This window comes from Megascapheus bottae, chromosome 5 (genome assembly GCF_031878675.1).
Source record: "Megascapheus bottae isolate mThoBot1 chromosome 5, mThoBot2.hap1, whole genome shotgun sequence".
Classification (NCBI taxonomy): Eukaryota; Metazoa; Chordata; class Mammalia; order Rodentia; family Geomyidae; genus Megascapheus; species Megascapheus bottae.
The window spans coordinates 3,499,761-3,523,445 of record NC_143513.1 but is presented as its reverse complement, the minus strand read 5'-3'; the positions used below and the strand labels follow the sequence as shown (position 1 = coordinate 3,523,445).

General features: G+C 44.6%; 1 protein-coding gene across 2 annotated transcripts; it reads right to left on the bottom strand.

Moving 5' to 3' along the window:
* Positions 1–9,483: 9,483 nt before the first annotated feature.
* Positions 9,484–22,682, bottom strand: Sfrp4 (secreted frizzled related protein 4). 2 transcript variants are annotated; one of them, XR_016535475.1, is made up of 7 exons: positions 22,112–22,682; positions 20,408–20,488; positions 20,247–20,312; positions 18,019–18,217; positions 12,878–12,941; positions 11,831–12,165; positions 9,812–9,895 (listed from the first exon to the last, which is right to left on the bottom strand). XR_016535475.1 is itself a non-coding variant. In XM_090332569.1 (6 exons), exons 1-6 carry the CDS (start codon positions 22,554–22,556, stop codon positions 9,707–9,709), a joined length of 1,044 nt encoding a protein of 347 aa, XP_090188695.1. In that variant the 5' UTR covers positions 22,557–22,648; the 3' UTR covers positions 9,484–9,706. The 2 variants fall into 2 exon arrangements, 1 of the variants encoding a protein (XP_090188695.1); XM_090332569.1 differs by lacking the exon at positions 11,831–12,165 and having other exon boundaries at positions 9,484–9,895; positions 22,112–22,648.
* Between the last annotated feature and the right edge of the window lie 1,003 nt (positions 22,683–23,685).

Genomic DNA, 23,685 nt, shown 5'->3' with positions numbered 1-23,685 from the left:
ATGATTCTTCTCAGTTCCAGGTAGCCCATTAGCCCATCCTCTGGGAACCACCATGGGAACCAAGGAAGAAAGGGATGTGGGCAGAGCTGAGGCCACACAGCTCAGTCCCAAGGTGGCTGTGTGGAAGAGGGCGGGATGCAGCCCCAGCTTCTGGGGCTCACTCTCCCACCACTCACAGCCTGGGAGTCCCTTGCCCTGTGGGTCCCTCTGCTTACTCTTCTGAGGGCTTCCTCTGGACCAAGCTCTTCTTACTCTTCCTGCTCTTCCTGGACAGGAAACTGGCCCACCTGGGAGGCTCCAGCTCCTTGCACAGCTTGGAGCTAAGACAGAAAATAGCTGTGAATACAGCAGGATCGACACTGGGGCTCCATCCCAGGACTGCTGGGAACCTCGGGTCCCAAAGGCCCCAACTTCAGTAGGTCCCACTGGCTCACAGTGCAGGCTGTCAGGGACAAGATCTGGGGCTCCCCATGTGTGCTGCTCCCACTGACTGCCCCAGCTCTCATTTCAGAAGGGCTCAGACGTTTCAGATTCATGAACCCTGAGGAACTACGTGGAGCTCCTGGCTTGTGCCCTGAAGTTCCTTGAACAAGGCTAGAACTTTCTATTCCTGGGGGAAAGAGAACAGGATGCTCACTGGCCTGCACAGTGGAGGGGCACCAGGCTACCTATGTGGGGCCTTACCTGGGTCGCTCTTCTCTCTGGCTCTGTCTCTTGCTCATTGCCTGCTATGATCCAGGGCCCAACCCACAGCTCCCCCCACAGGCCCCCTTCTCCGGTCCTCCACCTTCAGAGAAAAAGAAGGACCCAAGGGCCCTGCACAGCTGGCCTCCCTGTGCTGGGAGGCTTCACCTCTCTTCTTCTTTTCATGTGGATCCAGGTTCCCTGCAAACCAGAGAGCCACTGTGCTTAGCAAATGGTGCATGCAGCTCAAGGCTGCCTTGCCACTTTGCACCTACCGAGGTAGGTCAGTAGAGGGCAGCATGGGTCCATACCTGGACTAGGGTTGCTCTCAGTCTAGGGCAGGGACAGGGGGCCTGAGGATAGGGATCTGACTGTTCTTCTCAACTCTCAATGCGCCCTGCAGAGACTGAGGCTTCTAGGGCCAAGCACGGGCTCTTCCCACATGCTAGGTCACCTTGAGGACCTGCTGTCACACTCCCACCCTGCCCCACTACCCACGGAGAAATGGGCCCAAGTCATCAGCAGCACTGAAGGCTGGCAGTTTGCCAGGAGCATCAGAAGGTAGCACTGCTGTGCTGCTTGGATGCCTGAGGCTGGGGAGAACTCGGCCTCTTGCTGGAGCTCCAGGGGCATCCAGAGGCTCTTCTTCTCCTATCTGATTCCCCATGCCTGGTCCCCTGGCTCACTCACATTTTTGGAGTCCTTCTCCTTATCCTGATGTAGTGAGGTCAGATGGGTTAGGATGGTGACGAGGTAAGGGACCGTGCCCTCAGAATAGTCCTATGGTATTGGGTGGAGAAAAATGAGATGAGCCCTCTTAAGCTCCTGCATAGTCCCACCAGACTTATCCCAGTGCCATGGCACCAACCAGCGAGAACTTCTTAGGGCACAACAAGCTCCTTCCCCAATGATCCACCCTCCAACTCCTACCAAAGCTCTCAGCCCTGTGAGTGGGGATCAGTCTGGGTCTTGTTCAATCCTAGGCTGGCACACTTGACAGATGTGCAAGGACAAAAGCCCAGCTCCATCTGAGCCATTCTGGCAGCTGCAGCATGCCATCTGGGCAGAGGTCAGGAATGAAGGGGGTTCATCACTGTGTGGTTGTGCGAGCCCCGTCCTCTCCAGCTGGGGAGTCTCTTGCCTCAGGCATGCACACTCACCAGTTCCTTCTGCTTTCCCAGGCCTCTCTTGAGTTTGCTCCAGAAGGCCATCCATTTGGACTGTGGGCCCTGGTAGGATATAGCATGCAGTTAGAAGACTGTCAGCTCACTCAACCCTCCACCTTCCCTGCTTTCTGGGGTCGTAGGATGTCAGGTTCCCAGTGACCATCATCACTCTTCCTGGGCATATCAGAGCACATGGGAAGGCCTGTCTGCAAGGTTGAGTGTGGACATTTGCAGCAGCCCAAGGGGATGCTGCTATTTGGTCTGGTGCTGAGATTCTGGGTGTGAGGCTGGCTGGGTGGAGAGGAGGCAGCCCCATCACAGACCTGCCACGAGGACGAAGCTGGAGATTCCCCATCCTGACAGTTCCTCCCCTCCTCACACACCCAGGATGCCTCCTGGCCTGCACTCACTCCACTGCACTGCCAAGCAAGGGGGAGTCACTGGTTCTCCACCTAATCTGCCCTTTACCCCAGCACAGAACCCATGCTTCCAGCCTTCCCATGACTCATCCTAAATTCCCACATGATGCCTACTAGAACTTTTGGAAACCCCATCAGGGAGGATTTCCTCGCCCTCCCTCCTCTGGAGTAAACTTCTTCCTGCGCTCATACCACCTTGTAGTGTTTCTCCATCGAATAGATCTTCCTCAGCTCCTGCCATACCTCAAGGCTCCCCCTGGAGGAGGGGCAGAGACAAGGTGAGAGATGGTAGAGGGAGGGAGAGGAAGAGAGGCAGTGGATTTTCAAGTTGAGGCAGATTTCATCCTAATGGAGAAGAGCTTTGCATGTGGCTCCACCATGACACTTAGGTCACCTGGAGTTGAGCAGAGCATTGTGAGGCTAGGGGCCAAAGACCAGAGTGGTTTCCTTTGGAAGAGCTTCTAAAGACTGGATGGCCTCAGTGTGTCAAGAGTCCCCTGTGGCCTTGGGTCTTGTGTGCCTGGAGAGGAAGCTGATCCTAGCAGGCAAGTCCTATCAAGTCCCCTCATATCTGAGTTGTGCAGCTGCAGTGTCCCGGGGTTCCTGGAGGAGGGATGTTAGGCTGACCAAACTTGACTTGCCCAGGAACAAGGCACACCCACCTGGAAACAGCTCTCCATGTTTGCTTCAGGCCTTGCAGGGCACTGCTCTGCAGGGCAGATAAGATGGCACACACGGAGATGGCGTTTTTCAGATGGTGGCACTACTAGAGATGAGGAATGTGTGAGGTGAGCCCTGGAGCAGCCCCCGGGTTCTGCTTTGACCCTAGGGCTCCACCTTGGTTACTGGGATGAATGCTAGGGAGCCTGGGGAGATGACTCCATCCTAGAGGAAGCAGAGCAGGAGGCCACATGGCAGGAAGCTGGGCAGAGCCTGAGGAGGGGTTTGGGGACTCAGGCAGCAGCTGTGAGTGAGCAGGCAGCCTGCTGTTCGGGATGGGAGAGGGAAGAAGGGTCCCAGGCCCCTCCTGCAGCATACCAAGGCCACCTCAATCCAGTGCTACAAGACCTCTGCCCTGTCTGCTGCCTCAGCGCTGTGGTCCAAGTAGGACGTTTTAATGACACATGTTTCTATTTTTGACAATGCTGTAAAATGGCCAACCTGTGATTTGATGACAATGATTTAAGATTGCAAGCAGGGATGGACCATTTTCATTCTGCATGTCCCAGGCAGGGCACATTTGCTTTCTCCACCACCCTTCCTTTCTGTCTGCAGTCCACAGGCATTGGCCTTCACCCTGTGGCATGTCCTGTGAATGCCATGGGATCTCAACAGCCACCAGGTCCCTAGTGAGAGTTAGGGATCCAAAGGCCAGTGGACAGATCAAGGGGTTTGGGCTTCTGTCTGCTTATTCTTGTTACTCCCTGCGCCTTCATGATCCCTGGACTGTCAGTGGTTCCAGTTGGGCCTGAAGAAATCGAGATTGCTTGACTTGAAGAACCTAGGCCTTGTGTTGGGTTTTACAACCACACAGCTGAGATGTGCAGTAGAAATGTCCTCTGCACAGGGCAATGGTGGGTGTGGGCAGAAGAGGGGAGAGGGAAAGACTGTGTGCCAAGGCCTGCCAAACTACTCTCCACAGCCATGAGTGAGAAGTGCTGGGCCTTCACGTCATGCAGCCACTCTAGCACATGCGCAGTATTCAGCTCCTCATCTAAATCCATCAAAGATATCTGTGATGGCCCCCTGGAGGACACTAGGGACTTCCAGAGAGCTGGGTCTCTTTCAGCAGGGGTTCAGCTTGCTCTTGCTCCGCAGCACTAAGCAGAGTAGAACTGTTCTCATCAGAGACTGGCAGATCATGGTCTTGATCTATTGGAGCTAAGGAATGAACAGCATTTCGCACACATTTCCAGATGTCGGGAGATCTTGGGTGCTTCATCCAGGTTGGGTGACAAAGGCTCCAGTGATGATGGCTCAGCTCTTCATCTGATTGTTGAAGGCAGTCAGCCTGTCCAGCAAGTGGGAAAGACCCCTCTTGCTCCAGAGAATTACCCACATTGGATAATAATTGCCCATCCAATTCAGCCTGCTCCTGCACACCTGTCTGCTGCAATGCACTTGGGAGCCTCTGATTGAACTGCACATCGTTTGGGCCGGTAGGAGATTTGGTTCAGCCTTGCCTTGAGGCAGTTGTGTTTCTTCAGTGGACACTGGCCTGACCTCTTCAATTCCAGGAACTTCTGTTTCTGTTACTGGCTCAATAGTTGTTTGTGACATCGGACTAGGTGCTTTGGACTCAGAGATGGCTGCCAGTGCCCCTAAATCAGAGGGAGCAGCTCAGTCTGGGACTACTCCCTCCACACTTGTACTTGGGGCAGGTGGAAGGCTGGGAGTCATGAGCTTACCTGCACAAGACTTTATCTCTTCTAAGAAAGATGACTTGCAGGCAAGTCAGAATATGTATCAGAATCTCACTCTGGAGCTCACCAGCAGAGCTTGGAGCTGAAGGGGACTCTGAGGCAGCCCTTAGATCCAGCTCTGCCCAAGATGCTCTGATTCCTTCCTGGGTGGTTGTTGCATCCAGGGTTTCATGGGAGGCATGAACTATTGGAGAATCACAAAGGATTGGAGCTACAGCGAATATTGTAAGAAAAGATCCCCTACAGGACTGTCTTCCCCTAAGTCTGCCCTAATGTCAGGAGACCCCTGCCTGCCTGAGAAGCCCCAGTGCTTTGACTCCACCACAGGAAGTGTTCCAGACTGCCCTCCAAGGCCTCTGGTCTCCGTGGCTCCTTTGCCTATGGCTTCCTTCAACTGGAGACAGCTCAGAATCTCCCAGCTGTTTTCTTCTTCGCATCCCCTGCTACTCACCTTCAAGCTCTGGCTGTTTGGGATTCCTGAGCTCCAGGTTGGTGAGAGAAAGGCAGGCCCAAAATCTCTCATTGGCAGTGAGTGTCACTTTTTATCTGACTTGGTATGAAATCAAGCCATCTGGGGAAATTTGTATCTTAATGGTAAGCAATCAGTGAAGTTAAAGTACAGGGAGATGAATTCGAACATATTTTCTTGCAGATATTTTCATTCAGAGTGAAAGAGGGAAAATTTCATTCAAACAAGCACAGTCATTTGTACCAGCTGTTTGGAAAGTTGCCAATATCTTTGCATTGGGGAAACAGGTTCTCATGCATGGCTACCTCTTAACAGTGGTGTGTCTTTCCAGGCACCTCGGACAGAAAGCAAACTATAAATGTTGGCCCAGAGTTTATATTTAATAGATCTATTGAAATAGACATTTTATTTCTGTGTTGACTCACTGGTGGCTCACATCTGTAAACCTAGCTACTTCAAAGACTGGCTATTGAGCATTGTGATTGGAAGCCAAGGCGGCAGGAAAGGCTGTTGAGACTTTTATCTCCAATTAACCACCAGACAGCTAGAAGAGTTGTGACTCAAGTGGTAGAACACTAACCTTGTGTCCAAAAAAAAAAAGCTCAGGAACAACACCAAGGCTGATCTCAAATACTGGCACATGCACACACATATACGCATGTACACACAACAAATTTTTGTATCTATGATCTCAGAGTCCCTTAAGACAGGCTCTTCTCTCCAATTCTAATTCAACATCTTTGCCTTTTAAAAAACATTTTGTGTTCTTCTTGCATTGGTGTTTCTAGTTTCAGGTTTAAGGTGTGTATTCTTTTGTCTTATATATTCCATTTTATACAAGGCATGGCCCTTTCATGTACTAGGTCATTTCTCCCCAGAAAATCAGCAAAGCCATATTACATTGACTAACGTTCCAAACATTCAAAAACTGGGCGGGGGGGGAGGGTAATTGTGAAAGGCCAGTAAAAGCTGCTATTGTTAGAAATCATTCATTTCTTGGAGAAAAACTTGATCCCTTACTCTATTTCTCTAATCGTTTTTGCTTTGAGACATTCATCTTAAGGATGAAGTCTTTCCAAAGATGTATGGAGAACAACAACCATCTAAGAGAGACTAATAACTAGGAACAGGCAAGGACACCTTGAATGTCTGCACACACAAGCTTCGGACAGTGTCTAAATGCAGTTGTGGGAAATGCTCTGTATGCAACTTCAAAAAAGCCATATGGGGGCACTCATTCTCTTTTCTGAGTTGCTGGGAGGCCAGGGCAATTCAACTGCAGGTTCTTGTTACATGAGAAAACTCATAAGCTGAATTGTCACTATTGTAGAAAGTGGTTGGCAAAGTGAGCTCAAGTTTGGGGGAGATAGTTCACATTGACTTTGCAAATAATCATTAAATGTTTTCACTTTTGTCACTTGTCATTTTATTTTGGAAATATTTTGGGAGCTTTAAGATTATTTTTGTAAGATGACAAGTTGGCTCACATTTTTTTAAAGTGTTATTTTGGGACAGTGGTCATTTCCCCAGAAGTTCCACAAATGACAGTTCTAGAATCCTGAGTTCTAAAATAAATTGTTTTGGTTCAAGTAAACTGAAATTTTCATCAAATAGAATACAGTTTCTAGGCTAATACTTGGCTTGTGTTCCTTAGGAAAAAATAGATTTTATTTCAATTCTCCTATCTGGAAAAAAAGCAAATCAATAATCTGCAAAGCTCCTTTAAATTAAGACACCGAGATGCATTTTTAAGTGATGTATAATAAACATTTTTGAGTACTCACTGTAGTTCCTACAGTAACCACTAAGAAAATAACTAAAATATTTGAACAAAAAAGAGCTATAGCTATCTGAATTTTGACAAAAGACATAAAACACACAAGAGTCTCTTTGTTTCTTTGCTGATAAAACTGGATATTATAAATAATATCCAGTCTGATTGAAATCAGACTTCTATCTTTTTCAAAAATCATATGGATCCAAGATCTTAATGTAAGATCTAAAACTTAGAATTAACTACAGCAAAGTACGGGAAAGTAGGGATAATATTTGAATGAACAGGCATAAGAGATTATTTTTTATTATTATTTGCCAGTCCTGGGCTTGAGCTCAGGGCCTGAGCACTGTCCTTGAGCTTTCTCAAGGCTAGAGCTCTACCACTTGAACCTCAGCACCATTTCTGGCTTTTTTTCTATGTGTGTGGTACTGAGGAATTGAACCTGGCCAAGTGTATATATGTACATGTATGTATATGCAAATGTATACATAGATACATGCATACACACGTACCTGTAGCCATGATTTTAAAAATAGCAAACAATGGTAAGGACTCTCAACAGAGTTCTTCAAATTATAATCAAATATATCTAATCTATCTTATATATTTAAAGGAAGATGCATGTAATCCTGATTATAAAGCTCTTATATTTTTTAAATGAGAAGGGCATTTTTCTTTCAAACACATTTCAGTGCCCCTGAAACCCTTTGTTGGGCATCTCTGTCCCAGAGTCCTACTGGCTCCCTGAGCTGGAGGTATCTCCCCCAGACATAGCCTTCCTTTCCTCTCCAGCCTCTCCATGTGTCAATATGAGATAACCAAGGGACAGCAAAAGAGATGAGAGATAACATAGTACATTAAGGACAACAATCACTCATTATATGGCTTTTGTTTCTATATCCTGGAGGTCCTTTCTATTGTTACAGTATTTTACCTTGTTATCTGAGATATTGTATATATGTTTATTTGGTTATTTGAAATAGGATAGGGAAGGGGGAAAACAAGATGAGGGGCAGGGATGGGGGGAGGGAAATGGGGACCAAGACATGAGAAAGGGTATCAATGTTTGTGAAGTAATGCACTTTCTATCTGGTGAATATAATGTAACCCTTCTATTAATTACAATAAAAATATATGAAAAAAGAAATAGACAACTGTGAAATAAAATTATTTCACTTCCAAAAAAAAAGAAATGACCCCAAATGATAGCATTGCAATTCCCTTTAACATACTATCACAAGTCACCAGCAGATGGCAGGCTGCTCTCCATGGTGTATAAGTCTAGACCTAATTCTGCAATGATGTTTGATACAGTAGACTAAGGGTCTTTCTTTTGGATTAAAGCAAAAAGAAATTAATGACCAAGGGACGATATACCCCCCGCTTCAGATGTGATGGCTGTGCCATAGCAGGCTGAGAATCATACTGGATGGTTTAGTCTTTGCACCACAACTCCACAGGCACTGCTGTGAGCTCCTGCAATTAGAGAGAAAAAATTCTTCTGGGAAGTAATGGCTCACACCTGTAATCCTAGCTTCTCAGGAGGCTGAGATCTGAGGATGCTGGTTCAAAACCAGCCGGGGCAGAGAAGTCTTTGAGACTCTTATCTCCAATGAACCACCAAAAAAGCTGGAGATGGGGCTGTAGTTCAATTGGTAGAATGCCAGCATTGAGTAAACAAGCTCAGGGACAGCCCCCACATCTGAGTTCGAACCCTAGGACTGGCACCGAAAGACAGATAAACAGAGACAAAGACAGACAGAAACTCTTTTAGCAATCATAACCCTAACTATGTGCTAGAAAGTGAATGTCATTGAGCCTTTCATTTCCTGTTGTGGGTATATAATACTGGAGAGCTGGCCCATGAGCTGGAATTTGTCATAAGATAAAACTCACTGCTTAGAGACTATTGACAGGGATCTTCATTATCTTGTTTTCTCTAGCCAGAAAACAAGAGCCGAAGATATGTCTATCTCTCTCCTTTTTGTCATTACAATGTTAGCCTTCAGACTTGCAAGCTGAAAGTCTTGCAAACACATTCACTATTGCTTCTCTAGATTTTTTCACTAACCAGGAAACTCTTTCTGCAGAGCTTCACTACATTACTTTTTTTTTTTTTTTTTTTGCCAGTCCTGGCCTTGGTCTCAGGGCCTGGGCACTGTCCTTGGATCTTCTCAAAGCTGGAGCTCTACCACTTGAGCCACAGCATCACTTCTAACTTTTTTTCTATGTATGTGGTAACAAGGAATTGAACCCGGGTCTTTGTGCATGCTAGGCAAGCACTCTACCACTAGGCCAAACTCCTAGCCCCCACTACATTACTTTTAAGCATTCATTTCTCTCCCTTTATTTAGATGATCAGATTTCCAATCACATTTTAAAATATTCCCAGAATTCTAGCTGGAGTTGAATGTATATAAAAATGGTGGAGTTTTCCCCCAATAAAACATTGCTTTGTTTCAAATAGGGCATTAATTATGCACATATTAGGCATAGTGGTAAGAACAGAAGTACATTTCCTCTCATACAAATACCACACAAAGTATGCTCACACACCTGCAAAAGGCCTCTGACCAGCTTTATTTACTCCTTCCAAAGCAAACGGTAACCCATTAACATGACATGAGAGGCTTAAAGAGACAAAGGAAAGCCTATCACTAAGAAAAATCCTGCAAGCTGGCATCTAGAAAGAGCGTGGCACCTTAGGTGTCGCTGTCCAGGGAAACTCCCAGCCTCGTCTTGTGAAGAGCTTCCAATTTGAAAAGCAGTTAGCTTACAGTCTTTTGGGGGTTCATTTTCCTTTGAGCACTTCTAGCTTTAATATTCTTGGAACTGGCTGGTTTGGGAATGGGTGACTTTGTCTTTGGTTTGGGGGGATTGCTACGACTGATGCGTCCAGCTGTGCGTTTCCTGTCTGGAGTTGTTCTCTGCTGTTCCTGCAGCCTCTCTTCCCACTGCTGAGGGGCAATTAGAGAACAATTTCATCAAGTACATTTGAACTAATATCATACCTCACCAGTGCAGCTGTACACCCATGAATTCATCCCCATTCCTAAAACCCTTCATCACTAAATACAGCTAAATCTACACAAGTGAAATTCAAAGGCAAGGGGGCGTTGGTACCCCGGACCAGCCTGACCTCTATAAAATACCCTTTGTGAGTCTCCAGAATCAACTCTATCAGTTTGTTGGAGGAAAATCACAGCATTTGCTCTGACTTAACTTAAAAACAGCTAATTTTGGAAGAAGTCACAGAGCTGAGCAGTAATATTGGAGATAACACTGGCAGAGATTATGTTCCTTTGCAGAAACTTGAAGAACATTTTTCCTAAAACACTGGTGTTTTATAGATTGGAAGAGGGGAACAATATGACATTTCTGTCCCCCATCTGTGTGTTCCTTTGCTGTCTGTAAAGGATTAGATTCTACTCAGTTCTGCATTATCTATCATTAAATGTTTTGTCCAAGATTGAAATACAAAGTTAACATGTCCTGTTGCATGGTGGAGCTTCTGTGTGCTTCTCCTTTCCCATTCTGTGCTTTTACTACAGCGCAGGCACCTGCATCTATCTTACCTGAACAAACCAGGAAGCCAGGGTGTTATATGCCTGAGAATGATTCATTCACCCAGCAGTTTCTGGTCAAGTCAGCTGCCCATTCACCAGAGTCAGAATTCTTGAGCTCAAAAGGAAAACCATTTCTGAAATCCTGCCCCTGGCCAATGGGCAATTATCAAACTTCAGTCCACTCTAGAAAAGTTAGTAAAAGCTTCTGGTCCCTTTGTTGAGAGAGCAACCTGATTGCTCTTTGAATAGTGTTAGTTCTCTTCTTCTCCTAGCTGCGAACCTAAAGAGGGAGATTTGCCTGTCTTGTTCAGAGTACGTGGCTCTGTCTGGTTTCTGTTGTTTTTTGCCATCGCATCACACTCAGGGGCTCACCTACATCCATAGCAACAGAGAAGCCCCATTATGCCTGGCACAGTAACCGTGTGAGGAGATCCCCAATTAATTCTGGGGACCATGATAGAACTATATTGTATTGATACTGTCCTTTATTCTTTGCACACATATACCTATGGTAAGGTCTACCTTATAAATTATTAATATAATGATCTATTAACATAAATAACAAACATACTAAATAATGAATGCTAATGTGAAAGCTGTACTGTGAATGTTAATAATTTATATGAATGATTACTAATTTTATTATAATTATTAATAAATAATTTTACCATGCCTCCTAGGAACAGCAGAATAGTAAGAAAATAAGGCATTATAACACACTGGAATAAAGGTCAGGGAATATGGTTTATCTCTAAGTGTACTGCATTGTATGTAGTTGGGAGCTGAAGCTGATTTTAGGTCACAAACCAAGAAACAGAGGATAAATGAGAAACACTACAATTAACTACAGCGCTGACAATCCAGACCTTGGGGAAACTGAGTCACTCTGGGTGAGAGCAGAGGTGAATTCTTCAAGAAGTTCATGTCAGAAATAAGTGGAAGTTGGCCCACTTGAACAATCACTGGTTTGTATTATGTCTATACCCTGTCTTTTTTAAAATAGTATATTTCATCCAGTAAGAAAACTGAGATGAGGTGAAGGGGCCTACAATCCCAAATATGTAGGAGGCACAGGTAGGAGAGTTGTGGTTCACGTTAGCTCCAGGGAAGGATCTCAAGACAGTGGTTGAAAAAGAACTAGAGCTACAAAGTGTGAGACTCTTAAGTGCATGTCCCAGTATAATCCTCCCTGTCTCAAAAAAATAAAAACAGAAACGCAAAAACAAAGAACTTTGGGAAGAAACATAGGCGGGACACAATTCCAGGCACCATAGATGCAGCGGAAAAGAATGCACGGTCGTGCCCTCCTGGGGCACAATTCCAAACCTTTTGAGTAATAACATCATCACTGTGGGTGGCTCTCCCATGTGGTCTGTTTTCAGATTCTTGCAGAGGTTTGTGAGAATCTTTGTAGCTAGGGAGAATGACCTGACAAGCTATGACTCTTGATAGCTCTGTTTTATCTCAGCCATCTCAGGTCTTTAAGGTCAGCCTGCTTTCTTCATGGATGCCTCTAACCCACTGCAATAGAAAGCAGACAACCAATTCTTCCAGAGTTTCCAGCTAATAACACGGAGCACTTTATGCGCGGTCATGAGGCTTAGGTGTGATTCACTGCAGAAGCATGGGTTCTGCCATGCAGAATGCTGAATCTGGAGAATCTGTGTCGTAAGTCAAATATTAGTATATCCTCTGGCCTTGCCCAATGCTTCCTGTTCTTAACATCTAAGAAAGTGTAGGAAAAACAGACCTTTTCTGAAACCCAAAATACAAATGCCCAGGATGGTTCAGAACTTATTTTTTCAGAAGAAAGAAATGCTTTTACACACTTCAAACAATTACCTCATGTTTTCTCTGATACAATTTCTACTCTTTGAGCAAAAACTATTCCAATTTTTAAGATTAAATTGTTAACATCTGCAGAATGTTACCACTAAGATACATTTAACCACAAAATAGTTTTTCATCTGTTTTTTTTTTCTTCCTTGCAAACAACTTACATTATTTTAAATGTAGGGAAAGATTTTGCTAGATACCATACCAGGATGAATTTTATAAAGAGTATTGGTTGGTTTTAATCCTAGTAAACATAATTCTGCCAATGTCTCTTACTTTTTACTAACAGCAATTAAATTGTAATCCAATAAGGAGATAAAAATTCTAATTTATGAACAACAAGTTGAATGAAAAGTTGACTCATAAGAATTCTGATAAAATTCCAAAAAATTATTATACATATTAGCCATCTATTAATAAAGCAGATACTGTATGGTTTCTGGTTACTTGTGAGTTTAGATGTGAAAATAAGAAGAATCCCCCAATTCCACAGAATGTCCTTACATGAGTTTTTAATAGCATTGTTCATATACTTACTATGGATCTTTTACTAAGTTGATCTCTCCATTTTTCAACTAAACAATTTTCAAGAAGCATCATCCTGAAAGAAGTAATTTATCTTAGTAACCAGCATTTGATTGAAAAATAAAAAGATCAAAAATGAAAAATAAAACATTCAAGAATCCTTCTGTCTATAAGCTGCAAATCTACCATGTGAATTTCATCAGCATGTCTTCTCACTATTCCTATATACATATTTTCAATCATGTTAACTATTTAGATCAATCTGAACATTTCCTTTGTCCATGTCCTTTTTCTGATTAGAAAAGGTTAAAAATGCCTTAAAAATAAGCTGGGTACTGGTAGCTCATGCCAGTGATTCTATCTACTCAGGAGGCTGATATCTGAGGATCCAGTTTCACAGCCAGCCTGGACAGGAAAGTCCATGAGATTCTTATCTTCAACTAAGCACACACACACACACACACACACACACACACACACTTGAAGTACAAGTGTAGCTCAAATGGTAGAGCACTAGTCTGAGTCAAAAATCTCAGGGAAAGCACCCACACTCTGTGTTCAAGCCTCAGGGCCAACACCATAAACAAAATAAAGTAAAATAAGCATGACATTACAACTATGGAATCCAGTTTCCATTTTGCTGAGCTATGATTCATTCCCCACCAATGTTGGACATTCTTGAATATGGTATTGTATACTGGCTCAGAACAGATTTCTAAAAGTTGAATGATTGGGTCAAAGGATTATTGAGGTGGGAGGGAGGGAGTCCTGGGGCTTGAACTCAGGGCCTGACCCATTTTGTTCAAAGCAAGTGTGCCACTGCTGAAGCAACCACTCTACTTATGGCTTTTTGGTGGTTAATTTGAATCTCATGAGCCAGGTGCCAGGAAGCTAGCTACCCAGGAAGCTGAGGTCTGAGGATTGTGGTTCAAAGCCAGCCTGGGAAGTCTTCTAAAACATCTGGAAGTGGAGCTGTGGCTCAAGTGATAGAGCAGTGCTTGAACAGAAAAATGTTCAGGAGCAGCACCCAGGCTCTGAGTTCAAGCCTAGGGATAAGCACAAAACCAAAACCATCAAAAAACATTTTGCAACAGTGAAAAATTATTTTCTAAATCATAGTAATTTTGTGCAATTCACTAGTTCTAAGAATAAAGTAAGAATGGAATCTTTGGATTCCATGTTTTGGGGACTTGAGGCAGTAAATTTTAAAGGTCTGTTTACTATTAGTACTTCTCTTTCTTTCTTTCTTTCTTTCTTTTTTTTTGGGGGGGGGGTCGTGGGGCTACCACCCTACCCTTGAGCCAAGCCCCACTTCCCCTTTTATAAAGGTTAACTGAAGATAAGAGTCTCAGGTCCTTTTGTGCCCAGGCTGGCTTTGAACCTCAATCCTCAAATCTCAGCCTCCTGAGTAGCTAGGATTACAGGTGTGAGTTACCGCTCCCTGACCTGCTTCTTTTCTTTTTAAAAATCATAAAGTAGTTGTATGAAGGAGTTGCCATTTTACAAAGCAGTTCATGAACACAATTCATCTAGATCAATGCCACCTCAGATTTCTTATGGAATTCATTTCTGTGGATTTGCATGCATATTTCTATAATAAATTTTTGACATCTTAGCTATAGATTTTTGTACAAATTTTTCATAAGACAGGATGACCATTCCTTTTCTTTTTTCTTTCTTGTTTTGTTTTGTTTTGTTTTGTGGGTCATGGGGCTTGAACTGGGCCTGGGTCCTGTCCTTGAGCTCTTCAGCTCAAGGCAACCACCCTACCCTGAAGCAAGCCCCATTTCCCATTTTCTAAAGGTTAATTGGAGATAAGAGTCTCAGGTCCTTTTGTGCCCAGGCTGGCATTAAATGTTGATAGTCAGATCTCAGCCTCCTGAGTAGCTAGGATTACAGGCATGAGCCACCACACCCAGTTTGACCATTCCTTTTCCTATGTTCACAATTTCTCAATGATTATTTGTCTTTCTGTGTTTATATGATTTTTATGTGTAAAATACCATGTGGCCAATTCTGTGTAGCGATCTTTTTCCTTTTAATTTCTTGTATTGTTTTTGTGCTAATAAAATACTTTGCCTTCCACATATTTAATTGGTTCCTTCCAGTTAATTTTTTTTTGTGCCAATCCTGGAGCTAGAGCACGGGGTCTGAGCACTGTCCTTAGGCTTTCTCAAGGCTAGTGCTCTACCATAGCACCATTTCCAGTTTTTTCTGTGTATGTGGTACTGGGAATGGAACCCAGATCTATGCTAGGCAAGCACTCTACCAGTAGGCCAAACTCCTGGCCCTGCAGCTAACTTTGAAAATAATTTAATCTATTTGAAATTTATTTTATATTAGACAAGGTAAAAAAATATGATTTTCCCAGACCCCAACTGACATAATCTCTTCCCTTCATAGCTCTGTATTTCTTTGGAATAAAAATTTCTCTTGTAGTCAGGCATGGTGGCTCATGCCTGTAATCCTAGCTACTCAGGAGGCTGAGATCTAAGGATCAAGGTTCAAAGCCAGCCTGGCACTAAAGACCATGATACTCTTATCTCCAATTAATCACTAGAAAATGGGAAGTGGGGCTGTGGCTCCAGGGGTAGGGTGGTAGCCTTGACTGAAGAGTTCAGGGAAAGTGCCCAGGCCAGGAGTTCAAGCCCCATGACCCACAAAAAAAAATTTCTCTAGTGTAGTACAATCTATGTCACACATTTCTCCTATGTTTTACTTATATTAACATCCCTTCTTATATCATTGAGTGTAGCTTTACACCAGTTTTGTGTTTTTCACAAGAAAGATCTCCTCCCTTTACGTGTGTGTGTGTGTGTGTGTGTGTGTGTGTGTGTGTGTGTGTGTTCGTACTGAGGCTTAAATTGAGGGCCTACATGCTGCACCTTAGCTTTGTCACTCGAGGCTAGTACTTTTGGCTTTTTGGTAGTTAATTGGAAAGAACTGTCTCACAGCTTTTCCTGCCTTAGCTGATATCAAACCATGATCCTCAGATGTCAGTCTCCTGAGAAGTGGAGATAACAGGTATAGGCCACTTTAGTCCAGCTCTATTATCTTTATTTTTTACAATCTCTTTCCATCCTTTCCCAGCTTATTTTTCCATACAACCATAAATATCATTTGTGAATACATAAATCCTAATCATCCCCAAATATCTGGACTGGTATGGTTTAAAGTCCATTCATCTGTCCAAATAATCCAGACCATCTCTCTCCCCAACTTCAAGGGATGGCAAATGCCAGCTTCAGGAGAGAGGCATGCATGCCTGCTTCTTGAAAGAGACAAAGCTGTGAGTTGACAGACAGCGTGAGAGCTTAAAACCCAGAGCAGCTATAAGGCTGTGTACAAATATTGTGGGATTGGAGAACAGGAAATGATCTAAGTGAAGTCCTTTTCAAAAGGGACCTGTGTTCTTCTCAGAGGAATGGAGTCTTAACCACACCAAGAAAAGAGATGCACACACTGATGGCAGGGAATTCAAGGGATCACCTGATGTATAAAAACAGTGATTTTTTCTGGAGGAGTGTATTGGCAGCAACTTAGAGGTCATGCATTGGCATCTAGGATAAACCATTTGACTTTTTATTGTAAAAAATGGTATAGGGTGACAATTTTTTTTGCCAGTCCTGGGGCTTGAACTCAGGGTCTGGACACTGTCCTTGGACACTTTTTGTTCAAGGATAGCACTCTGCCACTTGAGTCCTACCACCACTTCCAGCTTTTCTCTGTATATGTGGTACTGAGGAATTGAACCAGGGCTTTATGCATGCTGGGGAGCACTCTACCACTAGGCCATGTTCCAAGCCCCACTTATCTTTTTAAAATGTGCCTGTTGTGGATTTGACAATCACACTTTACTTTTTCCTGTGCTAGTACCAGAGCTTGAACTTAGGGCACCCCCCTCCCTCCCCCATGGATTTTTCACTCATGGCTGACATGCTACCACTTAAGCAACAATTGGCACCTTCATATCAAGCTTTTTAGAGGTTAATTAGAGATATATCAAAGCCGGGCATCAGTGGCTCATGCCTTTAATCCTAGCCACTCAGGAGGCTGAAATCTGAGGACTGAGGTTCAAAGCCAGCCTAGGCACAAAAGTCTGAAAGACTCATCACACATGAACTCTCAGAAAACCAGAAGTGGTGCTGTGGCTCAAGTATTAGAGCACTAGCCTTGATCTGAAGAGCTCAGGGACAGCACTCAGGCAAATGACTGACCCCCCCCCCCAAAAAAGAGCTACATCTCTCCTGACTGGCTTCAAACCTGGATTCTCAGTCAGCAGCTGAGCATCTCCTGGCCATGTACATCCATCATTCCAGCTATGTGGGTGGCTGATATTTTTTTTAAAGGCTCATAGTTCTACCCCAACCTGGGCAAAAAAAAAGTTCATTTCAACAGAAGAAGCTAGCACAGTACGTGTACTGTATCATCCGAGTGACAGCAGAAAACACAAAATACAAGGATCGATGGAGCTCTATGCATGGGCCCAGGATAATAAGTGAGACCTTATCGCCATATTACCAGAGTCAAAAAAACTGAGGCATGGCTCATCAGTGTTTGCTTACCAACTGCACATAATAAATATTATACTTATATGCTACATATAAATAGATATTATATACAATTACATATGTAGAGATGTGCATCTATAATGCATCTATATGTATATAATTATAATACTATATAAAATTTAATATATATTAATATAAGAATATATATAATTTATATATATATATATATATATTATCCTAACAGAGACATCTATGGAACCTGTCTTTATAAAAACAAATTCCTGGCAAGATTTTGCTGCTGCTTTTTTATTTTTTTGTGGGTAATGGGGCTTCAACTCTGGGCCTGGGCACTGTCCCTTAGTTCATCAGCTCAAGGCTACCACCCTACCCCTTGAGCCAAGCCCCACTTCTGTTTTCTAGAGGTTAACTGGAGATAAGAGTCTCAGGTCCTTTTGTGCTTGGGCTGGCTTTGAACCTTGATTCTCAGATCTCAGCCTCCTGAGAAGCTAGGATTACAGGCGTGAGCCACCGTGCTGGGATTTTACTGCTGTTTTTAGAACCAATCCTGCTAAATGAGCTCCCCAGCTTTTGTCAGCAGCAAGCAGCCATGCCTGCCTGCCTGCTTCTCGCTGCTTAGCTTACCGTGAGCGCCACTCGTAACACATGATGAGGACGTCCTGGTGGGGTAGGGTGTGTGGACACTGGCAGGAGGAGTTGGTGATGAGTGGGACTTGGGTTCGGGGAATGGGTGACAAGGACTTGAAGATCTCCTTCACATCTACCACTGTGGTCACTTCATTGCACCCACTCCTTTGCACAGCTTTTATTTTGGCATGGATGACTGCAATTGAAGAGGCAAATGTGTTATTGTTGAAGCCTTGGAAGAAAAATGGGAGTGGTAAATTCAAGCTAAATTTGGGGCCTGTTGTAAAGATTTACTCTTGTCATTGTGCTCATGTCCAAAGTAGTACCAGTGGAGAAAAAGAAAAAAAAAAACTCTGGTAGTTACATGGTCGATGCAAGGCATCTCAGATTGTCAACTTTTTTTTCAAAGTCCTGACTCATACCACAAAGGAAATTTTTTAATGTGGTCTTTACTCTGGGTTTGCCTTTGTAGGTCAGGGAGAGTTTCATAGACACATAGTTATTTATTTCCACTATCTTTGTAATGAGTTAAAGTCCAAGTATAATGTATTCTAAGATACAGAAGTCACTGTAAAGTTTGCCTTGCAACAATCCTCCATCAGATACTTGAACTTCTAGTTCATAGGCAAAATAATTAAATAATCATTAATTCATTAGTTAATTAATTAAAGTTAACATTTTTTTCACTGCACAGTAATCCCTGAGGATGGATGTTGGCAATCCCGACTTTGCCAAAGTGACAAAGCAACATCAGGATGAGTGGAAACAGAATTGTTATTACAGATGGCTGTTAATGTTACTGTCTTTGATCAAATTTCACATTTTGACTTCTTTGGTTTCTTGCTATTATTACTGCCTCCTGTGGAATGGAAAGCAGCCTGAATGTGGGTTGTTCTTGAATTCCAACCTAGGAAGCTGGCTGCTGGAAGAACCAAAGCATTTTTACTCATCAAGGTGGATCCAAGGTATGACACCGCAGGAAACAACACGACAGAGAAACATTCACATCCAAGATGGAACCATGGCACAGAAAGGAGTAAGGCAGAGAAAGGAGTGAGGAGATGAGATTAAGACAATATCTATGCCGGTACTAGTGGCTCACACCTGTAATCCTAGCTACTCAGGCTCAGATATAAGGACTGTGGTTCGAAGCCAGCCTAGGCAGGAAAGGCTATGATTCTCTTATCTCCAAGTAACTACCAAAAAGCTAGAACTGGAGCTGGGGATCAGAAAACTCAGGGACAATGTACAGGCTGAGTTCAAGGCCTAGTGTGTACACATGCTTACATAAATGTGCACACACACACACACACACACACACAATCTACACAGGAAATATTTCAAGTAAAAAGCTACTTGGAAAGATAATGTATAATCATGTATTTTGTTGTTGTTGTCAAATTGCTCCCTTGAGTTGTGTGAAATTCTCAAACCTGATAACTTAAATCTAGGCTACTTTTCCAGATTTCTGAATTTCCATGATCCTCTTACTTTCATTGGTGATAAACAATCCATCATTTCTTATAAAATATGAAAATGAAGTTAGCAAAAGAACTGGCATTTTCCCCCTAAAACACTTTGTTATTCTAGGATAAATAGTACAGGAAATGCAACAACATGCAAATGGGCCAAATTGTAAAGGGCATTTAGTGAAATTTCAGATGATGGTAGTAGAATTAAAATTGCCTAAAACCTTTCAAATTTATCCTGACTGACCATTTGTCTTGGAAGCAAGGGCTAAATGATTCATGCATGGAAGATAGAGGATATGTGAACTATTTTAATACACATCCTCACGATTTTCTGAAGGTGATAAAGCTTTGTAGCTCTTTGTGAGTTTAAAACATACATGAGCAAGACTGAATGCGCTGGGTCTCAGAAATCATACCCTGGTTACTTTCCACCCTTCTTGTAGCAACAGAAGTAGAAGAAGAGATGAAGGATGCTGTAGTCTTTTCTGAGCAAGATATCACACTATACATCTGATCTACCCAAGTGCCTTTACTGGAGACTGAAGTAACTTACTTTGATTCATCTATAAAAGTAAGAAACTTTACAGTTGTTATTATGTCATTGAGAACCCCAAAGAACCCTGTAGAAAAATGAACCAGCAGTGGTGGCTTTCTTTCCTTTGTGATGATTAGACCCAACTTGGCCAAGGACTCAAGTTTTGGTTTTCTACCATGCACTATATGAACAGTCAATAGTTAAGCTGGGAGACTCACCATAGCTGTAGTTTTTGCTCAGATATGTTGCCAAAGTTGGTTTCACCTTCTTACACTTGCACCGATCTAAAAGGGCATAGGAAAAGAGATTTTATTTTAAGCTGGAAGTAGATCCAGAAGTCATTGCAGAGAATAACAGAGAGTCTGAGAAATGTACTGACCAGGGCTCAGGCGTTTGCAGTCAGCATCAAGTGGTTTCTCCTGTGCCACCATGTCTGGCGTGATGTCCATCCACTTCCCATCTGCAACACAAACAGGGCCGGCCACAGGGCTGTGGTCAGTGACTGGCGCTCCTCAAAATAAGGATCTAAAGGGGTGGATCATACAACCTGACAGTAATAAACAGTGACACTAACAGGTAAGAAAAGTGATCTTCCTATCTAATCTCTGCTCATCCAAGCATACGCTGACAAAGATACACACCTGTTTAACCAACTGAATCAATCACATCACTCTCTCTCAAAGCTGTGTCATAAGGTCGATTTTGCCAGTGGCTGCAATCCTACTCAGTCTGGAAGCTTGAGATCTGAGGATCATAGTTTGAAACCAGCCAAGGCAGAAGGGTCCATGGGACACTTGAACCAGAAAAAAAAAAATAAATAAAAACCACAAGTGGAGATGTGGCTTCAGTACTAGAGCACTGACCTTGAGCATAAAAGCTAAGCCTGGTTCTAAGTTCAATCCCTAGTAACTGCACAAACACACATACAAAAGAAATGTATTTTTTCAAGTTAACATTTTCATCAAAAAACTGAGAATATTTCCAAATCCCCTCCTCATGTTTTACAGGATAGGAATAGTTCACATTTATAATATTTATGCCATAATCCAGGCACTGGTGGGTCACATCTGTAATCTTAGCTACTCAAGAGAGCTGAAGTCTGGTGATTGCAGTTCAAAACCTTCCTCGAGAGGAAAGCCTGTGAGACTCTAATCTCCAATTAACTATCAAAAAAGCTAGAAGCAGAGTTGTGGCTCAACTCATAGAATGCTAGCCTTGAGCAAAAGAAACCTCAGCCCTGAGTTCAAACCTCAGGAACAACACACACACCAAAAATTTAAGCTGTAAATGTGTTTTGTAGACACTCACTCTTACTTAGAGATGACTTAACAAGTCATCTTGCCTATTTAGGGCAATGCTCTGAGATGGCGCTTCAGAGATCACACCAAAAGAACACAGCTCTGAGCTCTCATGAAGGAGGATGCAAAGGTAAAAGAATAAGAAACTTCCCCTAGATTTCCTTTCAAGAAGTGAATTTAGATTTGCTCCTCGCAACATCACAAAAAAGAAAATAAATACAAGAAAAAGAAAAAAGAAACTGTAAAAGGACCAAAGAATGGAAGGGAGTGAATCAGTGGTCAGATCCACGGATTCCACAATCACTGGCTCCTAGCCAGTCACCATGGAACAGATGCCACCATTTTCCAGGTCAGCCCCCTTACAAACAACCCACTCTCGAGCTGCACAGTGATGACCACTGCCGCTTTGAACTTTCGAGAAGTCTTATTCAACGACAGAACTTTCCAGAAGCTGGATTAAACGACAGCGCATTCGCCTCCAGCTGGTGGGGCCGGCTTTAGCCTTCTATGAATACGTGCTATGTGCTCCACACACACCCACTAAAACTCAGTCGCTGTCACCCTAAGGGGGGAAAAAACATTGCCGACTGCCTCCTTGTAAGTGGAAACCTTTCTGCACCCCCAGTCCCGGTCCCCCCAGCTCTGCCCGTGGTGAAATCTCCGTGAATAAGCCATCTCCCATTTCAAGTGTGAGAAGTGCGATGCGGGGCCCCTCTGGTGCCCACAGGTGCAGTCCCCTGCTTCTCCACACCACCCCGCAGCACCCTGCCTCGTCCCCGCCTTACCTTCGGGGAGGTCGGTGACTATGGCCTCCGGGGAGATGCACACGCCCCGGTCATAGAGGGGTAGCTCGTCACAGGCCAGGCTCTCGGGCCAACTGTGGTTGTACCTCTTCATGAGTGGTTCGCAGCCGTCGCGGGCGCGCTGGCACACCGACTTGCAGGGCTTGATGGGGTCGTGCAGGAACTCCAGGGCGCAGATGGGCGCGTACATGGCGCACAGGAAGAAGCGGAGCACCGCGCTGCAGTTGGCGTCCACCAGCTCCTCGTACTGCTCGATGGCCAGCACGGCGTTCTCCTGGGTGCTGTGGTGCAGGTGGTTCGGCATCCGCGTCAGGTTCCAGGGCATGTGGCGGCACATGGGGATGCGCACGGCCTCGCAGGGCCCGCCTCGCACGCCCGGCGCCAGGCGCAGCCACAGGCACAGCGCCAGCAGCCCGCAAGCCAGCATGGCCCGGCCCGGAGCGGACGCGGCTTCGACCCGCCCGGAGAACCCCGTCTCGCCCCGCCTCTGCGACTGGCCCTGGCCCTTTCTCCGACGAGCGAGCTGGGGAGGCGCGGGGGATTTTCTCCTAAGTTCCAGGCTGCAGGGGCTGCTCGCCGATCACCCGGCGGCACCGGACCTTGGCCTCCCGGCGTGGCGGAGTCGCCCAGAGAAACCAGCGTAGCCAGCTCCGGCCATTGCGGGACCCTATATATCCAGACCCGTCCCAGGCCCTCGGTGCGGGGCGGCGACTCCGTCTCCGCCCCAAATGGCTGCAGTCCTGGTCCCCTGGAAATCCCTCCTATTCCGTCTGACTAGTCCTACGGATCGAGAAAGGGGGCGTCTGGCAGCCCATCCTTTTGGACACCGGATACAAGAATTGCCAGAGAGAGCGAGAGAAAAAGAGGCACCCTTTGCCCTGGGTCCCCCGCTCAGGTGCGGGGTTGGGGGACGGATGGGGAGCGGTCTGCCATATCGCGCTTCTCCACCAGGGCGCGGACGAGGCGCTGGCCGAGAGGGGCTGCAGAAAGGTGCGGTGCGGGTGCTGGCCCAGGCTGGGTGCTGCCACAGCCCTCCCTTCCCTGGGTTTGTGTTTGTTGTTGTGGCGAGTGGAGATTAGTTCTGCTGGAAGTTTTTTTCTTTTTGCTTTCGGACTGGCACTTGAGATGTTTCCGTTCCAGTAACTTAGAATCACAGATCCGATGGCATCATCTTGATGAGGAAATGGCGCTGTGGCTCAACCTGGCACAGCGCTATCCCTGAGCAAACAGCCCAAGGAAGGGGTGGCGCCCAGGCCCCTAGTTCAAGCCCACGACCGACACCCACCACCACCACAACCAAGTCTTCTTCCCCTGTTTTTGAACTTCCAAGTCCTTCCTGCAACACGAGAACAAACAGTTTGGGACAAGGCTGTGTGAAAGATTTATCCCTTCTCAAGTCATTTTCATCTCAACAACTTAAAATCTTGGTCTTGGATAGACTCCCGGACAGGTGCTTGAACTGGTCAAGAAGCACTGTGCCCTGGAGATAAGTATGCATCTTTTGTTATCTCTTTTCTCATCTACAGAAAAGGGAGGCTTTATTGTTACAAATTCAC